The sequence below is a fragment of the Oncorhynchus nerka genome, linkage group LG9b, assembly GCF_034236695.1.
Source record: "Oncorhynchus nerka isolate Pitt River linkage group LG9b, Oner_Uvic_2.0, whole genome shotgun sequence".
Classification (NCBI taxonomy): Eukaryota; Metazoa; Chordata; class Actinopteri; order Salmoniformes; family Salmonidae; genus Oncorhynchus; species Oncorhynchus nerka.
Genome location: NC_088424.1, coordinates 27,982,248 through 28,003,519, shown reverse-complemented (window position 1 = coordinate 28,003,519; position 21,272 = coordinate 27,982,248). Strand labels below are relative to the sequence as shown.

General features: G+C 42.1%; 1 protein-coding gene across 9 annotated transcripts in view; it reads left to right on the top strand.

The window, feature by feature from the left end:
* The window catches only part of LOC115114537 (adhesion G protein-coupled receptor L2-like), a 131,824-nt gene that overhangs the window by 32,576 nt on the left and 77,976 nt on the right, over window positions 1-21,272 (top strand). For all 9 annotated transcript variants that reach the window (XM_029642854.2, XM_029642850.2, XM_029642851.2 and 6 more), the window contains exon 3: window positions 15,702-15,915. In XM_029642854.2, the coding sequence (XP_029498714.2) occupies window positions 15,702-15,915 (214 nt within the window). The remainder of the gene's footprint in view (window positions 1-15,701; window positions 15,916-21,272) is intronic.

Below are 21,272 nucleotides of genomic sequence, written 5' to 3'. Positions count from 1 at the left end.
ATTACAGCCTTATTCTAAAATTGATGCATTTTTTTCTCTCATCAATCTACACACAATAACCCGTTAATGCAAAGCAAAAACAGGTTTTTAGTCATTTTTGCAAATGTATTAAAAATAAATAAACTTCAATCAAATTTACATAAGTATTCAAACCCTTTACTCTGTACTTTGTTGAAGCACCTTTGGCATTAATTACAGCCTGGAGTCTTCTTGGGTGTGATGCTACAGGCTTGGGGTGTTTTTCCCATTCTTCTCTGCAGATCCTCTCAAGCTCTGTCAGGTTGGATGGGGAGTGTCGCTGCACAGGTATTCTCAGGTCCCTCCAGAGATGTTCGATCGGGTACGAGTCCGGGCTCTGGCTGGGCCACACAAGGACATTCAGAGACTTGTCCTGAAGCCATGCCTTCGTTGTCTTGGCTGTGTGCTTAAGGTCGTTGTTCTGTTGGAAGGTGAACCTTCTCCCCATGCTGAGGTCCTGAGCACTCTGGAGCAGATTTTCATCAAGGATCTCCCTGTACTTTGCTCCGCTCATCTTTCCCTCGATCCTGACTAGTCTCCCAGTCCCTGCCGCTGAAAAACATCCCCACAGAATGATGCTACCCCCACCACTTCACTGTAGGGATGGTGCCAGGTTTCCTCCAGATGTGACGCTTGGCATTCAGGCCAACGAGTTCAATCTTGTTTTCATCAGATCAGAGAATCCTGGTCTGAGAGGTCTGAGTGTCCTTTAGGTGCCTTTTTGGCAAATTCCAAGTGGGTTGTCATGTGACTTTTACTGAGGAGTGGCTTCCGTCTGGCCACTCTACCAAAAAGCCTGATTGGTGGAGTGCTTCAGAGATGATTGTCTTTCTGGAAGGTACTTTCCATTCTCCACAGGAACTATGGAGCTCTTTGAGTGACCATTGGGTTCTTGGTCACTATGGAGCTCTACGGACAATTCCTCCAACCTCATGGCTTGGTTTTTGCTCTGACATGTGGAAACATTCAATGGGTCTGAATACTTTCTGAATGCACTGTATGTTTTTTATATATACAGGGGTCCTAAAATTCTAAATGAAATAGCTAAATGTTCCATGGTATGTATGACCTTCTTAAAACTGGTCATGAACTGTCATGTTTTTTCATTGCTAACTTGAAGACAACAAAATCGGTTATGCAGGTTACTAAATGGTGTTTGTTGTAAAAATGAGGACAATAGGAACATCAGTCACTATTGCATCACATTTTAGGTTGGGGTTTAAAGGAGGCTTGCACCATGGCTGTGAGCAGGATCGAGAAAAGAGGGATGGCACCTGAGTGTCTGTCGTGACAGGATCTACCACACGCACACATACTCTCCTGCCGTAAGAGACACCTGACTCTATCACGCTTTAGCCCCGTGATATGACAAATCCTTCCCCTTTAGTTCTCCAGATGGAGACTCATCAAAATGCTATCCATGCAATGCTCTCCCCCTGTACCGTTTTTGGATAAAACATTTGTTTTGACAGAAAACAGTCTAGGATAGAGGTCAGCAACAGGTGGCCTGCTGCCAAAACTGACTGAGGTGATTTATTTTTAGCCCCTATGTCAAAAAAGACTAAAATCACCAGGAATTCAGCAAAACATTTGTTTTGTTTAAGAAATCTGTTCCCCAGTATTCACACTAATAAAAAGAGACGTGGTCTTGTTCTCAGTGTAATTAAGGTATGACATTGTTAGTTTCAAGTACAATCTGTTTTTGGGCTTATTTGTGGTAAATGTGCAGTATACTAATTATTATAATTTGGTTCCAGCCCCCAAACTATCCTCTACGACAAAATGCATCCCATGGCTGAATCTAGTTGCCTACCCCTGGTCTAGGAGATGAACTGGAGAGAACGGCCAACACCATTGTATTTGATCCATATTAAAGAGAGAAAAAAAGCATTACTAAGAGCATGGCTCTCACCACAAATGAACAGACTAGCTTATACAGTTCTATTTTAGAATGCTTATGGTACAGTATATCGGAACCTGGGGGTGTTTGATAGCAGTTGTCTGTCTGGGAAGCAGCGTTTAGCCTTTGTGGGTTGCTCTGTGGTCTTGTCTGACGTTGTCTTTACAAACGATTCCCAGCAAGGTGGAACAGAGACGGGGGGGGGGGGGGGGGGTGAGTGTCATGGAGATGGTGCCATATGTTTTTGTCGATTGTATTATGGCAGTTTTGGTGGTTGTAATGAAATGCGGGCCTGTCGTAAAGTGGTCAAGTCTAAACCGCCTATTTTTAAAGCAGATTTTGTATTATTTTGCAACTCCCCAAGTCTCCTTCCTCATCGCCCACCTCACTCCCATGTGTTTTAATGTGTGTCTTCATGTTACATAGTATTTGTGAGATTGTATCAAACATGTCAAACAGCAGACAGTTGCAGTAGATTTCATTTTATTTTGTGATGCAGAGGGTTTTAAACAGAGAGACTTGTATGATCTCTTAACAAAATATAATACTTTTCGGCTTGAGCTTTAGAATGTCGTGGACATATTTACAATTTGAGACTAATTATGTTTTATTTAATACATGCAATTGCCTTTTTGAAGTCACCATTATTTTCTTCAATGTGTTTTATTTTGAAATTATTCTAGTCTATTGTTTTTAAACTATTTCCTTGACCTGCAATCAATAAGTTCCATTGAGTAGATTGGAAATACTGAGGAGAACAGAAAGGGAAAAAATAGGCGAAACCTTGTTACCGCTTTGTTCTCATGTGTTAAGTATTCAGATATGCTTTAAATTCCCCCAACTCCCCTTTCTTAATTCCGGATATTGGATTATGGAGGCATCCAGCTCGGTTGGCGAGGAATGCGTGGCTTTGGAAGATCCCCTCTTCTTTCCAGAGATGTGGCTACCAGTAATATTGAAGAATAAAACGACAAAAAAGACAGGCAATTTTGAAGGACTCACGCTGTGTCCGCGGTGGGGCCACTCCTATTCCTAAAGGGCTACTCCCGCCTTTATCATGTGGAGAAAGTGTCCCTGTCAAGCCTGGGCCCAGAACAATGGGGGCCAGCCTGGGGCGGGAACAGGCCATTTGCATGTAGCTGTTTGCTGTTTCCACGACAACAAAGACTAATCAAAGAGGCCTTAATGGAGGATGACAAGTTTCAACCAACTCCTAGCTGTCTTCTCTGTCTGTTTGTGAAAGCCCTCGCCGTTCGTCTGCATCGCCCACCCCCAAACTGGCCTTTTTTCCCCAGACTGATCAAACATTCTGGTATTTCCCTCCCCTTTTTCTTGCGGCTCCTCTGTCTGAGAGGAGAGGAAGGGAGTTTGGGGAGTAAAACCTCAATTTCTATTTCTGCCTAAAAAGACATACCCAAAGGTAAATATTTGTCATGAGATGACCGTTAACAATAACTAGTAATGCTGCATAGTTCTAGAAAGGTTTGGAACTCATCTTTTTGGTAAAAATAGTTATAAATTGCTGAGGTGTACTCACTTTTAAAGACAAAAGCTCAAGTAGTGCCAACATACAGTGCAGAAGTATTTTTCTTTACCTTTATTTAACTAGGCAAGTCAGTTAAGAACTAATTCTTATTTACAATGAAGGCCTAGGAACAGTGGGTTAACTGCCTTGTTCAGGGGCAGAACGACAGATTTGTACCTTGTCAGCTCGGGGATTTGATCTTGCAACCTTTCGGTTACAAGTCCAACCACTAGGCTACCTGCCTCCCCAAAAGTATTCACACCCCTTGACTTTTTCCACATTTTGTGTTACAGCCTACGTTTTCAAATGGATTAAATAAAATAAAAAAGCCGACATTGGGTATCCCTTTGAGCATGGTGAAGTTATTAATTACAATTTGGATGGTGTATCAATACACCCAGTCACGACAAAGATACAAGCGTCCTCAGTTGCTGGGGAGGAAGGCATCATCAGTTGCCAGAGAGGAAGGAAACCGCTCAGGGATTTCACCATGAGGCCTATGGTGGCTTTAAAATAGTTAGAGTTTGATGGCTGTGATAGGAGAAAACTGAGGATGGATCAACAACATTGTAGTTACTCCACAATACTAACCTAAATGAGTGAAAATAAGGAAGCCTGTTCAGAATAAATAATATTCCATAACATCCATCCTGTTTGCAATAAGGCACTAAAGTCAAACATATTTTTTTTTAATGAAATTAACTTTGTCCTGAATTCAAAGTGTTATGTTTGGGTCAAATCCAACATATCATTGAGTACCATTCTTCATATTTTCAAGAATGGTGGTGGCTGCATCATGATATGGGTCTGCTTGTCATCGGCAAGTACTATGGAGTTTTTTTATGATTAAAAGAAACGGAATAGAGCTAAGCACAGGCAAAATCCTAGAGGACTCTGGGAGACAAGTTCACCTTTCAGCAGGACAATAACAAGGTCAAATATACACTGGAGTTGCTTACCAAGATGACATTGAATGTTCCTGAGTGGCCTAGTTAGTTATGACTAAAATCAGTTTGAAAATGTCAAGACTTGGAAATGGCTGTTTAGCAATGATCTACAAACAACTTGACAGAGCTTGAAGAATTACAAAAAGAATATGCAAATACTGTACAATCCATGTGTGCAAAGCTCTTAGACATACCGAAAAAGGCTCACCGCTATAATCGCTGCCAAAGGTGCTTCTAAAAAGTATGCACTCAGGGGTGTGAATACTTATGTAAATTATATATTTAATTTTCAATAAATTTGCTAATATTTCTAAAAACATGTTTTCATTGTCATTATGGGGTATTTTGTGTAGAAGGGTGAGAGAAAAAAAATCTTATCAATTTTGAATTCAGGCTGTAACAAGACAATGTGGAATAAATCAATGCATATGAATACTTTCTGAAGTAGTACAAATATTATAAAAATCCTATTCAACAAAAGTACAAGAATAGAGCTTAAAATGAAGAATAGGGCTTAAAATGAAAAGCTTTATAAATATAGTAACAATCAAATGATAAATGACTTACTGTAAGATTTCACCTTATAACTGTAAAATAAATATGCTCATATTTAGTGACTGAACAAATTTGGCCCCATTTTATTTAACTGACGACAGAGCATTATCAGCCAAGCATCCTCTGAGCGACGCAGAGACACCATTCAAATGTCTTTACTCATTATAACTTTAGCTTTATGCACAAATTGATTTTAGAATTTTGTGTTTTCATGTTGAGAGCACTAATTTTGGCAGAGAATATCACAGTGAGATCAGACCATGATTGCTGAAATCGCTGGACTGGCCCCTTTAATATGCTGTTTCTGGGCTCGGTTGCTCAGAGGGAGAGCAATTAGATTCTTTGTCTGGATAGGCCAGAAAATGTGACGTGTCACTCTCTATGCAAATGTTGAGTATGCAACCTGACACTTCAAGTCAGCTCCGCTGACAGTGGTAGCGGGAAGCAGACAGATGGGGCTTACTGGCACTATAAACAAAATGATTTGATGGTCAATGCGGCGTCTCCGTTGGCCGTACAGTATATACGGCGTTGCAGCCTCTGCAGAAGTCAGGGCATTCATACTCCTTGCACTTCGCAAAGCAGTTGTGAAGGAAGTTATCAAGGAAGTAAATTTGTGTTTATACAGGACGTACCGCCCCACCTACCGTCAACCAATCATGTCAATGTGGAGCTACAGTTGAAGTCGGAAGTTTACATACACTGAGGTTGGAGTTAATAAACACACATTTCTTGTTAAAACTAGTTTTGGCAAGTCGGTTAGGACATCTACTTTGTGTATGACACAAGTCATTTTTCCAACAATTGTTTACAGACCGATTATTTCACTTATAATTCACTGTATCACAATTCCGGTGGGTCAGAAGTTTACATACACTAAGTTGACTGTGCCTTTAAACAGCTTGGGAAATTCAAGTAAATGATGTAATTGCTTTAGAGGCTTCTGATAGGCTAATTGACATCATTTGAGTCAATTGGAGGTGTACCTGTGGATGTATTTCAAGGCCTACCTTCAAACTTAGTGCCTCTTTGCTTGACATCATGGGAAAATCAAATTAAATCAGCCAAGACCTCAGAAAAAAATTGCAGATGTCTGAAGGTACTACCTTCATCTTTACAAACAATAGTACGCAAGTATAAACACCATGGGACCATGCAGCCGTCATACCGCTCAGGAAGGAGACTCGTTCTGTCTCCAAGAGATGAACGTCCTTTGGTGCGAAAAGTGCAAATCAATCCCAGAACAACAGCAAAGGACCCTGTGAAGATGCTGGAGGAAACGGGTACAAACGTAACTATATCCACAGTAAAACGAGTCATATATCGACCTGAAAGGCAGCTCAGCAAGGAAGAAGCCACTGCTCCAAAACCGCCATAAAGCCAGACTACGGTTTGCAACTGCACATGGGGACAAAGATCATACTTTTTGGAGAAATGTCCTCTGGTCTGATGTAACAAAAATAGAACTGTTTGGTCATAATGACCATCGTTATGTTTGGAGGAAAAAGAGGGAGGCTTGCAAGCCGAAGGACACCATCCCAACCGTGAATCACGGTGGTGGCAGCGTCATGTTGTGGAGGTGCTTTGCTGCAGGAGGGACTGGTGCACTTCACAAAATATATGGCATCACGAGGAGGAAAATTATGTGGATATATTGAAGCAACATCTCAAGACAACAGTCGTGAAGTTAAAGCTTGGTCGCAAATGGGTCTTCCAAATGGACAATGACCCCAAGCAAACTTCCAAAGTTGTGGCAAAATGGCTTAAGGACAACACAGTCAAGGTATTAGAGTGGCCATTACAAAGCCCTGACCTCAATCCTATAGAACATTTGTGGGCAGAACTGAAAAAGCTTATGAGAGCAAGGAGGCCTACAAACTTGACTCAGTTACACCAGCTCTGTCAGGAAGAATGGGCCAAAATTCACCCAACTTAGTGTGGAAGGCTACCCAAAACGTTTGACCCAAGTTAAACAGTTTAAAGGCAATACTGCCAAATACTAATTGAGTGTATGTAAACTTCTGACCCACTGGGAATGTGATGAAAGAAATAAAAGCTGAAATAAATCGTTCTCTCTACTATTATTCTGACATTTCATATTCTTAAAATAAAGTGGTGATCCTAACAGACCTAAGACAGGGAATTTTTACTATGATTAAATGTCAGGAATTGTGAAACTGAGTTTAAATCTATTTGGCTAAGGTGTATGTAAACTTCTGACTTCAACTGTATATGGAGCCCTCCGCATTGTTAAAGAGTTTGGGAGGCACACGGTATTACCGTACAGATGTTGATTTGGCCTCTACAAGCCTCCGGAGGTTCTGCATTGCATCACACTTTCCATACAGAACCTCCAGACCGCATTGCCGTATCAAGCATAAGTCGGCATTAAGGCACTGGATCCTGCGAAGTTCACAACGCTTTGTAAACTAAAATGTCAGCCGTAACAAGTCCAGAATCGCTTAAAGTCCTCTAAGTAGGGGACTTAACATCAGAGGTTCTAAGGTTGTATTGGATAGGCCTTTTAAAGGACAAAACAATGCTAAGAAATTAAGGGGTTAGGATAAGGGGCTAAACATGACTGTGTACTGTGTCATGTCTGCTGCTCTAAACTGCCCCCCAGTTGGCCAAAACCCCAATTCTGTAGATTTTTTTTTTTCTCTCTCTTTTATTCTCTGGGTGCATGAAGACGATGGCAGCGCGCCACAGACTGGGCCTGTATTCTGCACCACCCATCTGAGCCTCAGTGCCACTTACAATTTCAAGGGTGTTGATAGAAAACAAAATCTGTATTATGGAAGGGATTGTTGCCATTGAGTTATAGGGTGCGGACCGAAGAGAAGAGGGACTCCACACTCTCAGAATGCAACACATTGTGAGCCTGGCTGCTCAGTGCTCAGAAGCTCAATAGCAGGCTTACCGTTGGCTGGTCAGGGGGAGGAATCTGAAAAGCCTACCCCCCCCCAAAGTCAGTCAGTCAGTCACTGACCAGAATGCTTGATAAGGCGTTGTGTCAATTATGGGACAGAGTAGACTTGCACAATGGTTGCCATGGTGATTCGATTGAGCATTCTATATTTAAGTGATAATGCCAGAGAAGCCGGTGTTTGGAGTATATAATGGCATGGGTGTTGTTCGTCGGTAAACCGTGGCAATATGTCCTCCAAACACCGGTTTCTAGGCCATTATCGCTTAAATATAGAATGCCCAATGGAATCTCCATGGCAACCACTGCAAATCTATACAATATGTTACCAACATATTCAATAATAATTATTCATACTGTTTCATCCTTCCACGAGATATAGTTCCGACACAAGTCTAAGGTTGCTACCCAAGCCGGCTGGTTGTTCGTTCTATCGGTTTGGTTATCATGGACGCGACCCAGTCGCTAAGTCTTTGTGTTCTGTATCTATGTATGTGACCCAGTCGTTGGTTTCTAAATGTTCCATTGCCATACTGGCTGGCAACGTTCTTATTCCTTGCTTGCTAGCTAGCCAACTACAGCTAACTTCATTAGGTCAAACATTGCAGCAAGAATAACAGCAAAGTATCTGCATTTTGAGTTTGTTTAAGCTGTTTTCTAGTGACCTTTTATTTGGATACATCCATAGCAATGAGCTAATGATGCATGATTTCGCCTGGCATAGAAAATGTGCTCTCTCTTGTCATGACACTGCTGTTCAGAGGAGCTAGCCAACAACACAGGTAACACAATCACTTCTAACTGAAGACAGCAAACTTGCTGCATTTCATTTAGTTTGGCCTGTTTTCTACTGACATTTCTTTGTATATATCCAAAAACATTATGCCAGCTGATTCATGATTTTGACTGGCTGAGAAAAGCTGCCTGTCTGTCTGTCTGTCTCGATACGTTCATTCTTATGGGACGGCCTCCCGAGTGACGCAGTGGTCTATAGCACTGCGTCACAGTGCTAGCTGTGCCACTAGATTCTGGGTTCGAGTCCAGGCTCTGTCGCAGTCGGCTGCGACCTGGAGACCCATGGGGCTGCGCACAATTGGCCCAGTGTCGTCCGACTTGGGGGAGGGTTTGGCCGGTAGGGATGTCCTTTTCCCATCACGCACTAGCGACTCCTGTGGCGGGCCGGGCGCAGTGCATACTGACACGGTCGCCAGGTGTACGGTGTTTCCTCCGACACATTGATGCGGCTGGCTTCCGGGTTAAGTGGGCATTGTGTCAAGAAGCAGTGCTGCTTGGTTGAGTTGTGTTTCGGGGGACGCTTGGCTCTCGACCTTTGCCTCTCCCGAGTCCGTACGGGAGTCGCAGCAAGTAGACAAGACTGTAACTACCAATTGGATACCTTGAAATTGGGGAGAAAATACTTTGGGACAGCAGGATTTCAACATTGAAGCAGTTTTACAAATGTCAGAGACAGACAGCAAGGTTTATACAAATTTCCGCTGTTGAAAATCAAATGCTAGTCTAAAATAAATGTGAAATAATGTCTATATGCTTTTTATAGTGGAGATCAAGTTTCTAAATGACCTGGCTGGGTTGATGAGACAGTGGATTGAGCAGTGAGATGGAACAGTAAATAGGCATTTTAACATCATAGATTTAGCCAGTGGTACTTGTGGAATAGACACTGGCTGGAATGCAGTTTTAACCAGTCAGCATCCAGGATTAGATCCACCCGTTGTATAAAATATATTATTGACTGGATTTACTGGCCTGTTGGATGCAGCCGTAGGAGGATTTAATGTTAGTCTGAAGGACCAATAAAGAGGGAGGTAGACTTGCTTCGTTCTTTTTTACACACAGAGAATGTGCTATGGATTTTCCCTCCCGTCTTCTGAACTGGTGTGAACTGCAGCTGGCTGCCCAACGTGCTTGTGTCCTGTGGCAGTTATTCTCCTACCACTGCAAAGTTGTAGCAGAGCAGTCAAACAAAGCTACATGGAGCCATGAGATAAAAAGCCTTTCACACTTCCCCAGCCCATCATGCATACCATTTTTTTCCCTCCCCCCTGTGTAAACCTCTCTGCCTCATTTGTACTTTTAATAAGAGTGATGTTCCTAAAAATGGCTACGTTGTAAAGTACAACTGTTCCCCAACTGTTCACTTAATTGTATTGCGAACGCTTGGATCTAATGATGATTGAGGGAACATGATGTGCAGTTCTCAAACAGAAGCAAATAATGTTTTTATTCCATTATTTCCCCCTTTAGGAAAACAAAATTATTTTCTCAAAATATTACGTTTTGGGAAAGATTTGTCATGATATGTGTCCAATTACCAGGAAGTAAGATGGTCATTAATGAGATCCATGCTATCTGAAGAGTGAAGAGAGCCAGGAGACACCACAATTTGTCCTTGTGGGCTGCCTGACAGTGAAGATACTCTCCCTTAATTGATATATTGTTGCCCTATGACCAGATGTATCTATACAGTACCGAGGAGGAGGCAAGCAAGCCCCAGGCTTAATCAATTACTAGGCCTCAATTGATAGCAGCTGTGTGTGATCAGACCATATAGTGCACGGATAGATGGTCTATAGCAAGCTGGTGGACAGAAGGGAAGGGAGGGGAAATACAGTGAAGGGGATAGCAAGCTACAGTCTGCTCAAAGGAGGGTTTCTCCATTGAGAAACTCTAAAACCCCATGAAATGCATTATTTATGTCTGCTTTCTGTAGCCAGTGTGATAAAGCTGTCACTCCCTCCATGAGGAATGGCCGCGGAACCTGTTCATTAGTCTTTGCGGTAAAGTTGAAGCCGCACGGTCTGTGTTTCATCATTCCCTATTCTGGACAGGTTTCTCATGAAATAAAGGGTATATGGATAATTACAGTGGTTGTTGCAGTTAGTTGGACTAGATGGAATGAACATACAACCCCCAATGGCACGTACAGTACCAGTCAAAAGTTTGGACACACCTACTTAAGGGTTTTTTATTTATTTTTTACTATTTTGTATATTGTAGAAAAATTGTGAAGACATCAAAACGAGGATATAACACACATGGAATCATGTAGTAACAAAAAAAGTATTAAACAAATCAAAATATATTTTATATTTTAATTTCTTCAAAGTAGCCACCCTTTGCCTTGATGACAGCTTTGCACACTCTTGGCATTCCAAGACAAATGCTGATGCTCCAGATACTCAACTAGTCTAAAGAAGGCCAGTTTTATTGCTTCTTTAATCAGCTCCACAGTTTTCAGCTGAGATCTAACATAATTGCAAAAGGGTTTTCTAATGATCAATTAGCCTTTTAAAATGATCGAATTGGATTAGATAACACACCGTGCCATTGGGAGTGATGGTTGCTGATAATGGGCCCCTGCACGCCTATGTAGCTATTCCATGAAAAATCAGCCCTTTCCAGCTATAATAGTCACTTACAACATTAGCAATGTCTACACTTTCTAAGTTACCCCAAAATGTTGAGTGTGTGTGTGTGTGTGTGTGTGTGTATATCTCTGAAGTAGTCTTGTATGAAAATCCATAGCATTATCTTGTAAAGTGGTTACATAAGGTATTTTCTTATTGAGAGCTGGTTGGTGCCTCCAAGTCCTCAGAGTTTCTCACCTCGTGGCTTACAGGTGCTTTATATCCAAGTTTGTATTCAAACCTTGCTCGACACTCGTCAGCGTTTGTCTGTGACATTTGTGGACCGACACAGAATACCATTATAATAAAACAAGGCAAGGCACCACTACAGGCTAGATTATGTCAAGCAGACAGACAGAAGTTTGAGCCAAGGTCGGTGTCTCAGGGTAGTTAGAATTTTAAGCCGAAATCACTTCAACTTTGAGCCATTCGTTCAAACAATTGCTAATTGCGTCAGGCCCTGGGTGTCAAAAGTGTGTGTGTGTGTGTCGGTGCAATTAGCAGGCGTGTGCAAGCGAACCTTGGGTGGTTTGTGTTATTACATGACAATGCCAAGGAGCCAATGTGAGCGCTGAGAAGGTAACATGCTGAATGGAGAGACTAATTAGGAGAGTAGTGCAGTGGCAGAAAACACAAATGGCAGCTGGCCACTTGGGGAGGCACACTGTTGCCATGGACAACAGTGATTATTGACAGTTCACGCAGTGCTACTGCCTCAAACTTAGTTCTTTAGTGGAACACCAGATGCATTTCTGGACATTGAGGACTTTTCTTTGTGATTGCCTCCAAATAAACGGCAACCTGTGACAGTATATACTTCAAAGTTTGAAAACATAATTAATGGATTTCATTAGGGATGCACCGATATGAGATTTTTGCCTGGTATCCGATATTTTCTTTGCCAAAAAAAAACAAACCGATATTTCAAATCTTAGCAGCATTTGTAAGCATTCTAGTGCAGTTAAATAGTTGAAACACACCCACAGATCAAAAAATAATTTTGTTGCCATTTACGTACAGTTGAAGTCGGATGTTTACATACACCTTAGCCAAATACATTTAAACTCAGTTTTTCACAATTACTGACATTTAATCCTAGTAAATATTCCCTGTTTTAGGTCAGTTGGGATCACCACTTTATTTTAAGAATGTGAAATGTCAGAATAATAGTAGAGAGAATGATTTATTTCAGCTTTTATTTATTTCATCACATTCCCAGTGGGTCAGAAGTTTACATACACTCAAATTAGTATTTGGTAGTATTGCCTTTAAATTGTTTAAGTTGGGTCAAATGTTTTGGGTAGCCTTCCACAAGCTTCCCAAAATAAGTTGGTTGAATTTTGACCCATTCCTCCTGACAGAGCTGGTGTAACTGAGTCAGGTGTGTAGGCCTCCTTGCTCGCTTTTTCAGTTCTGCCCACACATTTTGAGGTCAGGGCTTTGTGATACCCACACCAATACCTTGACTTTGTTGTCCTTAAGCTATTTTGCCACAACTTTGGAAGTTTGCTTGGGGTCATTGTCCATTTGGAAGACCCATTTGCGACCAAGCTTTAACTTCACGACTGATGTCTTGAGATGTTGCTTCAATATATCAATATATTCAATTTTCCTTCTTCATGAAGCCATTTATTTTGTGAAGTGCACCAGTCCCTCCTGCAGCAAAGCACCCCCACAACATGTTGCTGCCAGCTCCGTGCTTCACAATGGTCATTATGGCCAAACATTTCTAGTTTTGTTTCATCAGACCAGAGGACATTTCTCCAAAAAGTACGATATTTGTCCCCATGTGCAGTTGCAAACCCGCAGTTTGGCCTTTTTATGGTGGTTTTGGAGCACTTCTTGCTTGCTGAGCGGCCTTTCAGGTTATGTCGATATAGGACTCGTTTTACTGTGGATATAGATACTTTTGTACCTGTTTCCTCCAGCATCTTCACAAGGTCCTTTGCTGTTGTTCTGGGATTGATTTTACTTATCGCACCAAAGTACGTTCATCTCTTGGAGATAGAACACGTCTCCTTCCTGAGCGATATGGCGGCTGCGTGGTCCCATGGTGTTTATACTTGCTTACTATTGTTTGTACCGATGAACATGGTACCTTCAGGCATTTGGAAATTGCTCCCAAGGATGAACCAGACTTGTGGAGGCCTGCAATCTTTTTCTGAGGTCTTGGCTGATTACCTTTGATATTCCCATGATGTCAAAGCAAAGAGGCACTGAGTTTGAAGGTCGGCCTTGAAATACATCCCACAGGTACACCTCCAATTGACTCAAATGATGTCAATTAGCCTATTAGAAGCTTCTAAAGCCATGACATTTTCTGGAATTTTCCAAGCTGTTTAAAGGCACAGTCAACTTAGTGTTTGTAAACTTCTGACCCACTGGAATTGTGACACAGGGAATTATTAGTGAAATAATCTGCATGTAAACAATTGTTGTAAAAATGACTTGTGTCATGCACAAAGTAGATGTTCCTAACTGTCTTGTCAAAACTATAGTTTGTTAACAAGAAATTAGTGGAGTGGTTGAAAAACAAGTTTTAATCACTCCAACCTAAGTGTATGTAAACTTCCGACTTCCGACCAACTGTATGTCCCCATTACCAGTAAAACATCATCAAAACCTATTTCTTTCACTTGCTGTGCTGTTTCATTGTTCAGTCTCATTTCATCATACATGTCAAGCGGTGAAGTTTCAGCTCTGTCTTTCCGTGGCCTCTCTTCCTCGGTGCCCACTGTCACTGTGTCCGTTTCCATCTTGTCCAGCTGTGTATGTAACATTTCACGTTAACCCCGTCTCTTTGTCTGCATCAAAGTAGTGGTCCTTGTACCTAGTATCGAGCATTGACGCAACACAGTAGAGGCTCAGAGAGAGAGTGCCACCGAATCGCTTGTTCACAGCCTCTGGTAGAGTACTTTTCCAAGTTAACCCGCCGTTCTGTGTTGGCATTTTTGTTGAGCAGGCGTTTCAATGACATGACAGAGGGTGTCACGTCTGCTGCAGACACAGTTGAGTTTATTTCTCCAGTCAGTTGCTCGAATGGAGCTAGGAGTGTTCATGTTTACAAGTTTCAAACATGTTCTCAAATGCCATTGAAATGGTAACAGCGGTATGAGAACAAGCACATTCTTGAGCATGTAATTCAGCTTTCCTCAGTAGCAAATCCTCATGGACCCACTGTGCGTCAGACTCATAATGGTCATGGGGCTGACATCGCTGGTCCAAATGTCAGTCGTGAAGCTAATAGCAGTGACACTCATAGCAAGTAGCTCATGGATGTGAGTTTCAACATTACTGTGTAACTCCGGTAGTGTGTACCGGGGCTCGACCAGTCGGAGAAAGCCAACATCATCCACGACAGAGAACGGTTGATTGTCAAGAGCAATGAATTCTATTATCTTGGGGTTAATGGATTTCGCCTTTGAGTTGTGTCGCTGAAATGTTCTTACTCTTTCAAATGACTGCTCGATTCACACAGCAGACATTGTACTTCAGTTAGGAATGCTGTGTTGCACGTGTAGCGCAATATTTTGTTGTGCTGTCATTACGTGATCTACCTACGTTACGTTATATGGGTATGCACGTCAGCTTTCACACCAGTTTTTGGCGTTAAACTAGACATCAGGCCGATGCTGGCATGTTTAGCTAATATCGGCCGATTCCGATATGCTTACCGATATATTGTGCATCCCTAGATTTCATTGTTGATGACCTTTCTTTTTTGATTTTCTCTTTTCTTTTTCTAAATATATCTATTTGTACTTTCATGGTATTTTGGCTTGAGGTTTTATTGTTTTTAGGTAAAAAAGCAAGGGTGAAAATCCCTTTCAATATAATTTGTTGATGGGGGTGCAACCATTTAGCTAAATAGTACATTTTCCCCAAAGCACCACTACTTGGCTGGTGTTCACATTTGCTGAGCTCCATGTATAGATTCTTCCCCCCGTGGACTCCAAACAGTCCCCTCGATCGTTGGCACTGTAAAATTGATTAAATTACACTCCATGTTACTGCTGGTAGATTCAGGCTCTTTTTTGCCTGTTGCTTTACTGATAGAAAAGAAGAACACATAATCCAAAAATCTAATGAGGGAGCTTGTGCCCCATTGTCGAAACACACCATTCAAACTTAGTTGAACTATAGTCCTGGAGGAGGAAGTGAGAGAGGGATTTAGTGTATTTATAGTTTTGTGTTTAGGTGTATTTGAATTTGTTCCCTGGGTTGTTACATTGACTTTTATACGATGACTATATAACTTCAGATATCCTACGACTTTGATGTGATATCTTTGCCAGAAAACGAGACCGTAGAGAAATGTGTAATTATAGTTTTTGTACTAATGTCCTAATATTTCTTTCTCTCGCTCCCTCCCTCCATCCCTCCCATCCTTCCTCTCTCCCAGGATTCAGTCGTGCCGCTCTGCCGTTTGGCCTGGTCAGAAGAGAGCTCTCTTGCGAGGGCTACGCCATTGATCTCCGCTGCCCCGGTGCTGATGTCATCATGATCGAGACGGCCAACTACGGCCGCACGGACAACAAGATCTGCGACGCCGACCCGTTCCAGATGGAGAACATCAACTGCTACCTCCCCGATGCCTACAAGATCATATCACAAAGGTAAGAGTCAACTGTTACCTCACCCAAGGCCTAGAATATTGTATTTCAAAGGTTATAGAACAGAGAGGTCTCGTTACACAAATAAAACCTGGAGTTAGTTATGGATGTGTGGTGGCACGATATTCTAGAGTCCAGTCTAGTAATTCTGGATCCACAACTTGCAAATGAAAACAAGTGGTTTTGGTTTGGGTGGTAACCCTAATAAACTAGCGTTTTTGTCATATACTCAACTTGTGGACAAAAAAACAGACAGTTTACCCACACCTCCCTGTCTTTCAATAATCAGATGGTTTTTGGGGGGTATTGTTGTGAAACTCTAGACTTTAAAAACTGGACAGGGGGTCATTAGTAGCAACCCTAGACCATATGGTTTATGCATTCCTGCACCAGTACCACTGCAGCTGCACAATCAGCCAGCCAGCCAGCCGGTCCATCTCAAAAGGACCCAAAGAGTCACATGAACATTTGGCTTCTTTTTTCCAACATTGACACGGCCCAGCCCAACGCCCTGAGCAATACCCCTTCCCCCTTATAATACCATTTATATTAGTAACACTCTCCCAGGGCATTTAGCTACAGTACAGTCACTAGGCTGCTTTCATCACTTTAACTCTGCTGTTGTGCCGGCCCCAGCCCGGCGGTGTGTATTTAAGGACCCCATGTCGTACGGACCGGTTGTTGGAGCAGCCTTAAGGACAGTAAAGTAGCAGGAGGCAGCAGGATCAGGTGCACAATAGTGTCCAGTTTATTAACAGTGAAAGGTGGTTCCAGTTGAATGACAAAATTCAATTACTATTTACATAATCTCCAAAGGTATTTACAAAATGAACAGACTCAAAATACCGGTTGGAATCGAAATGAAATCAGGCCTACCCTGTCAAACCATCTATACTGTAGCAGGTTGGGGTATACCAGGCTCCCCACACAGCTTATATACTAGAGCTAGAACACTACATTAGCTCACAGGTTGAACAGGTACCTTTATACCTATAGCCACTCATTATTTACCATACCATTAACCATGGAGCTCTTTACCCAAATATGGCATATTAAATCATGTAATAGACACCTTCATTGTACCCACATTTGCATATTCCGTCTAAATAAACATCTTAAACATTCCTGGCTTATCTTCAAAGCAGGTATACTTTCCATTAATGAATAGACATTTTCATAACAATAGTTCTGCAGGCCGACAGGCGGCAAAAAGTATTACTTATACAGCCGCGCACAAGTGTGCTCCCATTACGCACGCACAGGGCCGGTTCTTCCCGTTCTGCCACCCTAGGTGAGACTAAAAAAATGCTGCCTCCACAGAACTAGAATAGTCCCAGTAAGCAAAATGACATTGAAAAGATTTTTTTTTTTTGGTGTTTAAGTTATGTTAAATTTAGGTTCTGAATGAAAGGTGAAAATAAGCATTTTCTGTAGGTTTAAAATACATTTTTTTCCGGGATGTTGAAAAGGAAATTTTTCCAGACGTTGAAATCGGGTTCATTTTCGGTTTTGAATTAAAGTTGAAAATGTGTATTTTCCAGATGTTGAAATCAGGCTTGTATTTGGTTTGAATGAAAGTTGAAAAGACGTAATTTATAAATATGTATATTTGTCCAAAATCAAGGCCGGTCCGGACTGCACCAAAAAAAGACATCCAAAAAGCATCAGCCCGTGCTTACAGAGGTGTAGCCTACAGTGTTGCCTGAACTTTTATTTTATGAATACCCATCTATGTGGTAAGCCTACCGTTTTTACAAGACCCCAAAAATATGTCCGGTCTGTCAGGACAAAAAAAAGACGTCGGCTCATGCTTACTGGGGTGTAGCCTACCATGTCGGCCCACAATGGAATTTTCTGAATGCCCATCCATGTGGTAGGCCCACCATTTGTAAAACAGGCTGTTGCATTGGCTTTATTAGTCCTGATACCTGTGACTAATCAGTTTGGCTATTTAAGCTCTGAATATCAGCTACCCAACTTTATCAGGAGTTATCGTGAGCAATGTGTTTACACAGCAGGAAATGCAGAAGTATTTTCTTTTTTCGATATGATCAGCGTGTAAAAAAATGTACGGATACAAACTTTAAACCACCGATTATGACAATGGAGGGAAACTCCTGGACAACGGTCGTGATTGTCTGACACATGCTGGCTGAAACAATGGAGATGAATACACCTCATAAGAAGAGAAAAATGATGGTGGGGATTTCTCCGTGACCATGGATGCCACTATCAGTTTACTAAGTATTTGAAGAATTAAAAAGAACCCATCAGCCAATTGGTCATAAACAAAAACCACAGAAATATGATGATTAACAGAATAATGTGATGCGTGAAAATAATCACTGTTTCAAAGGAGAGAAATGAGTGTTAACACACGAGTCATGTCTATAAATGAACTTCTTTGGTTTCATCATTTCTGGTGTCATTGGAGGAAAAAAAAACATAAAACGGTAGCAAGCTAGCTTACAGATTAATTGCAAGGAAAGGTCTGTAGGGGTTTTCACACTTTTTCCCTGTCAGCGCTCTTTCTCCCTTCAGAGTAGGACAGGGTAATAGCCCTGGGCGGGGGATAATGACATTTTTCATAATTAATATTTTCTGACGGAGGGGAGTTGATGACTGTAGCTCACATATCAGACGCCACTGTCTTGTCTGCATCCCCAAAAACCTCCTGTAATGTCATTGTGATGGTGATGACGATGATGATGATCTGCCGGCTGCTATTGTAGAATAGATGATTCAAGGGAGACATAATGGGAGAAAAAAATGTATTAGCCTACCGACCGTACATAAGTTGGACGTAATTGTCCAATATTTCAATGCTAATCACATACTTATAAGCAGGCAGTAATAGGCAGCGAGTGTCTGGTTAATAAACTCTTAGCATTTTACGTATGCGTTTCTTATCTGTACGTAATTATAACTACACATGGATTTCCTACAAGGTTACTGGCTCACTGCAGGGAAGTTTTATGGCAGGTCTGATAACAACCTCATTTCTACTTTGGCTGTCACACTGAAAGCTCTCCTTTTCGGCTTTTGAGGGACAGCTAGGCTTTCTGCTTCAGCTGTGATTCTGTGAGAGATCTGTCCAACTTGCACGACTTTGCATTTGACCTTCTCAAATATTTATCACTAAACGGTGTGCAATTCTTTCAGCTTGTTTTTGTAATGGATAACTGTTTCCAGCTAGCACATAACGTTATGAGAGCCACATGCTTCTTAGAGCTTGGTGAGAGCGTGGTTGTCCTCTGGGTATTTTGCATACAACCATCCCACAACTTTCTGGGAAGGGTGCAGAATAGTTGCTTGGCTTTGGAACATTCTCAGCACATGGCAGGACTGATCACCGACGACGATAGGAGTAGGAGTTCAGATACATGGCAGTGTGGTGCCAGGACAACAACCTCTCCCTCAACATCAGTAAGACAAAGGAGCTGATTGTGGACCACAGGAAACAGAGGGGTTAACATGCCCCCATCCACATCGATGGGGCTGTAGTGGAGCGGGTCGAGAGCTTCAAGTTCCTCTGTGTCCACATCACTAAGGAATTGATATGGTCCACCCACACAAACAGTTTAGAACAGGGCACGACAGAGTCCCTTCCCCTCGGGAGGCTGAAAAGGTTTGGCATGGGCCCTCAGAACCTCAAAACGTTCTACAGCTGCACCATTTGGGAGCATCTTGACTGGCTGCATCACCGCTTGGTACGGCAACTGGCAATGCACCGGACTGCAAGAGGGTGCTGATTATGGCCTAGTACATTGCTGGGGCTGAGCTCCCTGCCATCTAGGACCTCTATACCAGGCGGTGTCAGAGGAAGTAAGAGAAAATTATCAGACTCCAGCCACCCAAGCCATAGAATCTTCTCTCTGCTACCGCACGGCAAGCGGTACCAGTCCACCAAGTCTGGAACCAACAGGACCCTGGAAAGCTTCTACCCACAAGCCATACGACTGCTAAACAAGACTGCTAAATAGCTAATCAAATGGCTACCCAGACTACCTGCATTGACCAATAACTCTTGCACCGACTCTACCCAATCACTCACACATACTTAGACCGACACCCCTGACACACACACACACACACACACACACACACACACACACACACACTACATGCACCAACACACACACTACATGCACCAACACACACGCACACACGCATGCTACATGCACACACACACACACACACACACACACACATGCTACATGCACCAACACACACACACACTACATGCACCAACACACACACACACACTACATGCACCAACACACACACTACATGCACCAACACACACACACACACACACACACACACACACACACTACATGCACCAACACACACACACACACACACTACATGCACCAACACACACACACACACTACATGCACCAACACACAACACACACACACATGCATATTGACCACACGCGCACACACAAAGCCATACGACTTTGTTCCTCCTGTCACTTTTTACATTTGTTATTATATTTTTATTTCACCTTTATTTAACCAGGTAGGCCAGCTGAGAACAGGTTCTCATTTACAACTGCGACCTGGCCAAGATATAGCAAAGCAGTGTGACAGACAACAACACAGAGTTACACATGGAATAAACAAGCCACTAACACAATAAACAAGTCAATGACTCAGTAGAAAAAAATAAAGTCTATATACAGTGTGTGCAAAAGGCATGAGGAGGTAGGCAATAAATAGGCCATAGGAGTGAAGAATTACAATTTAGCAGATTAACACCGGAGTGATAAATGAGCAGATGATGTGAAAGTAGAGCTACAGCAGAGTGAACCAAGGGCTGTAACAATACTCTCTCGCTATCCTCTAAGTGTGTTCAGGTGTGTTAGCTGCCCCCAATAATTGACCACACCTGATCTTAATGAGTGCTTGTTTATTTTGAAATGGGGTCTGTTTAAATAGACTAAAATGACCACCTTTGTATGCGTAAAAAACCATGGCATGCTAGCTCCATTCTGGTGACGCAGTGGCCTAATTCCATAGATGGAGAACAAAAGACTATAGGTTCGAATCTCACTGATACCATGTCAAAATAAACGTTTGCACGATTAATGCCTATGGAAGTGTCTGATCTGTGCTTGGAGTTTTAAAAAGTTAGTCTTGTTGAAACATTCAGTTAGTTTTAAGGAAGTTATTCAAAACCTCCAAATAACCTATCATTTCTGTTCATAGAGGGTTAATAATAAAGACATTTTCACTTCTGTTCTTAGAACGTCAAAAAACGCTCCATTTTACCGGTCATGAAACGTATGGCTTCATTTCCACATCCAATGTGAAACCAAAAACAGACGTTCTCACAACTTCCTAGGAACCAAAAG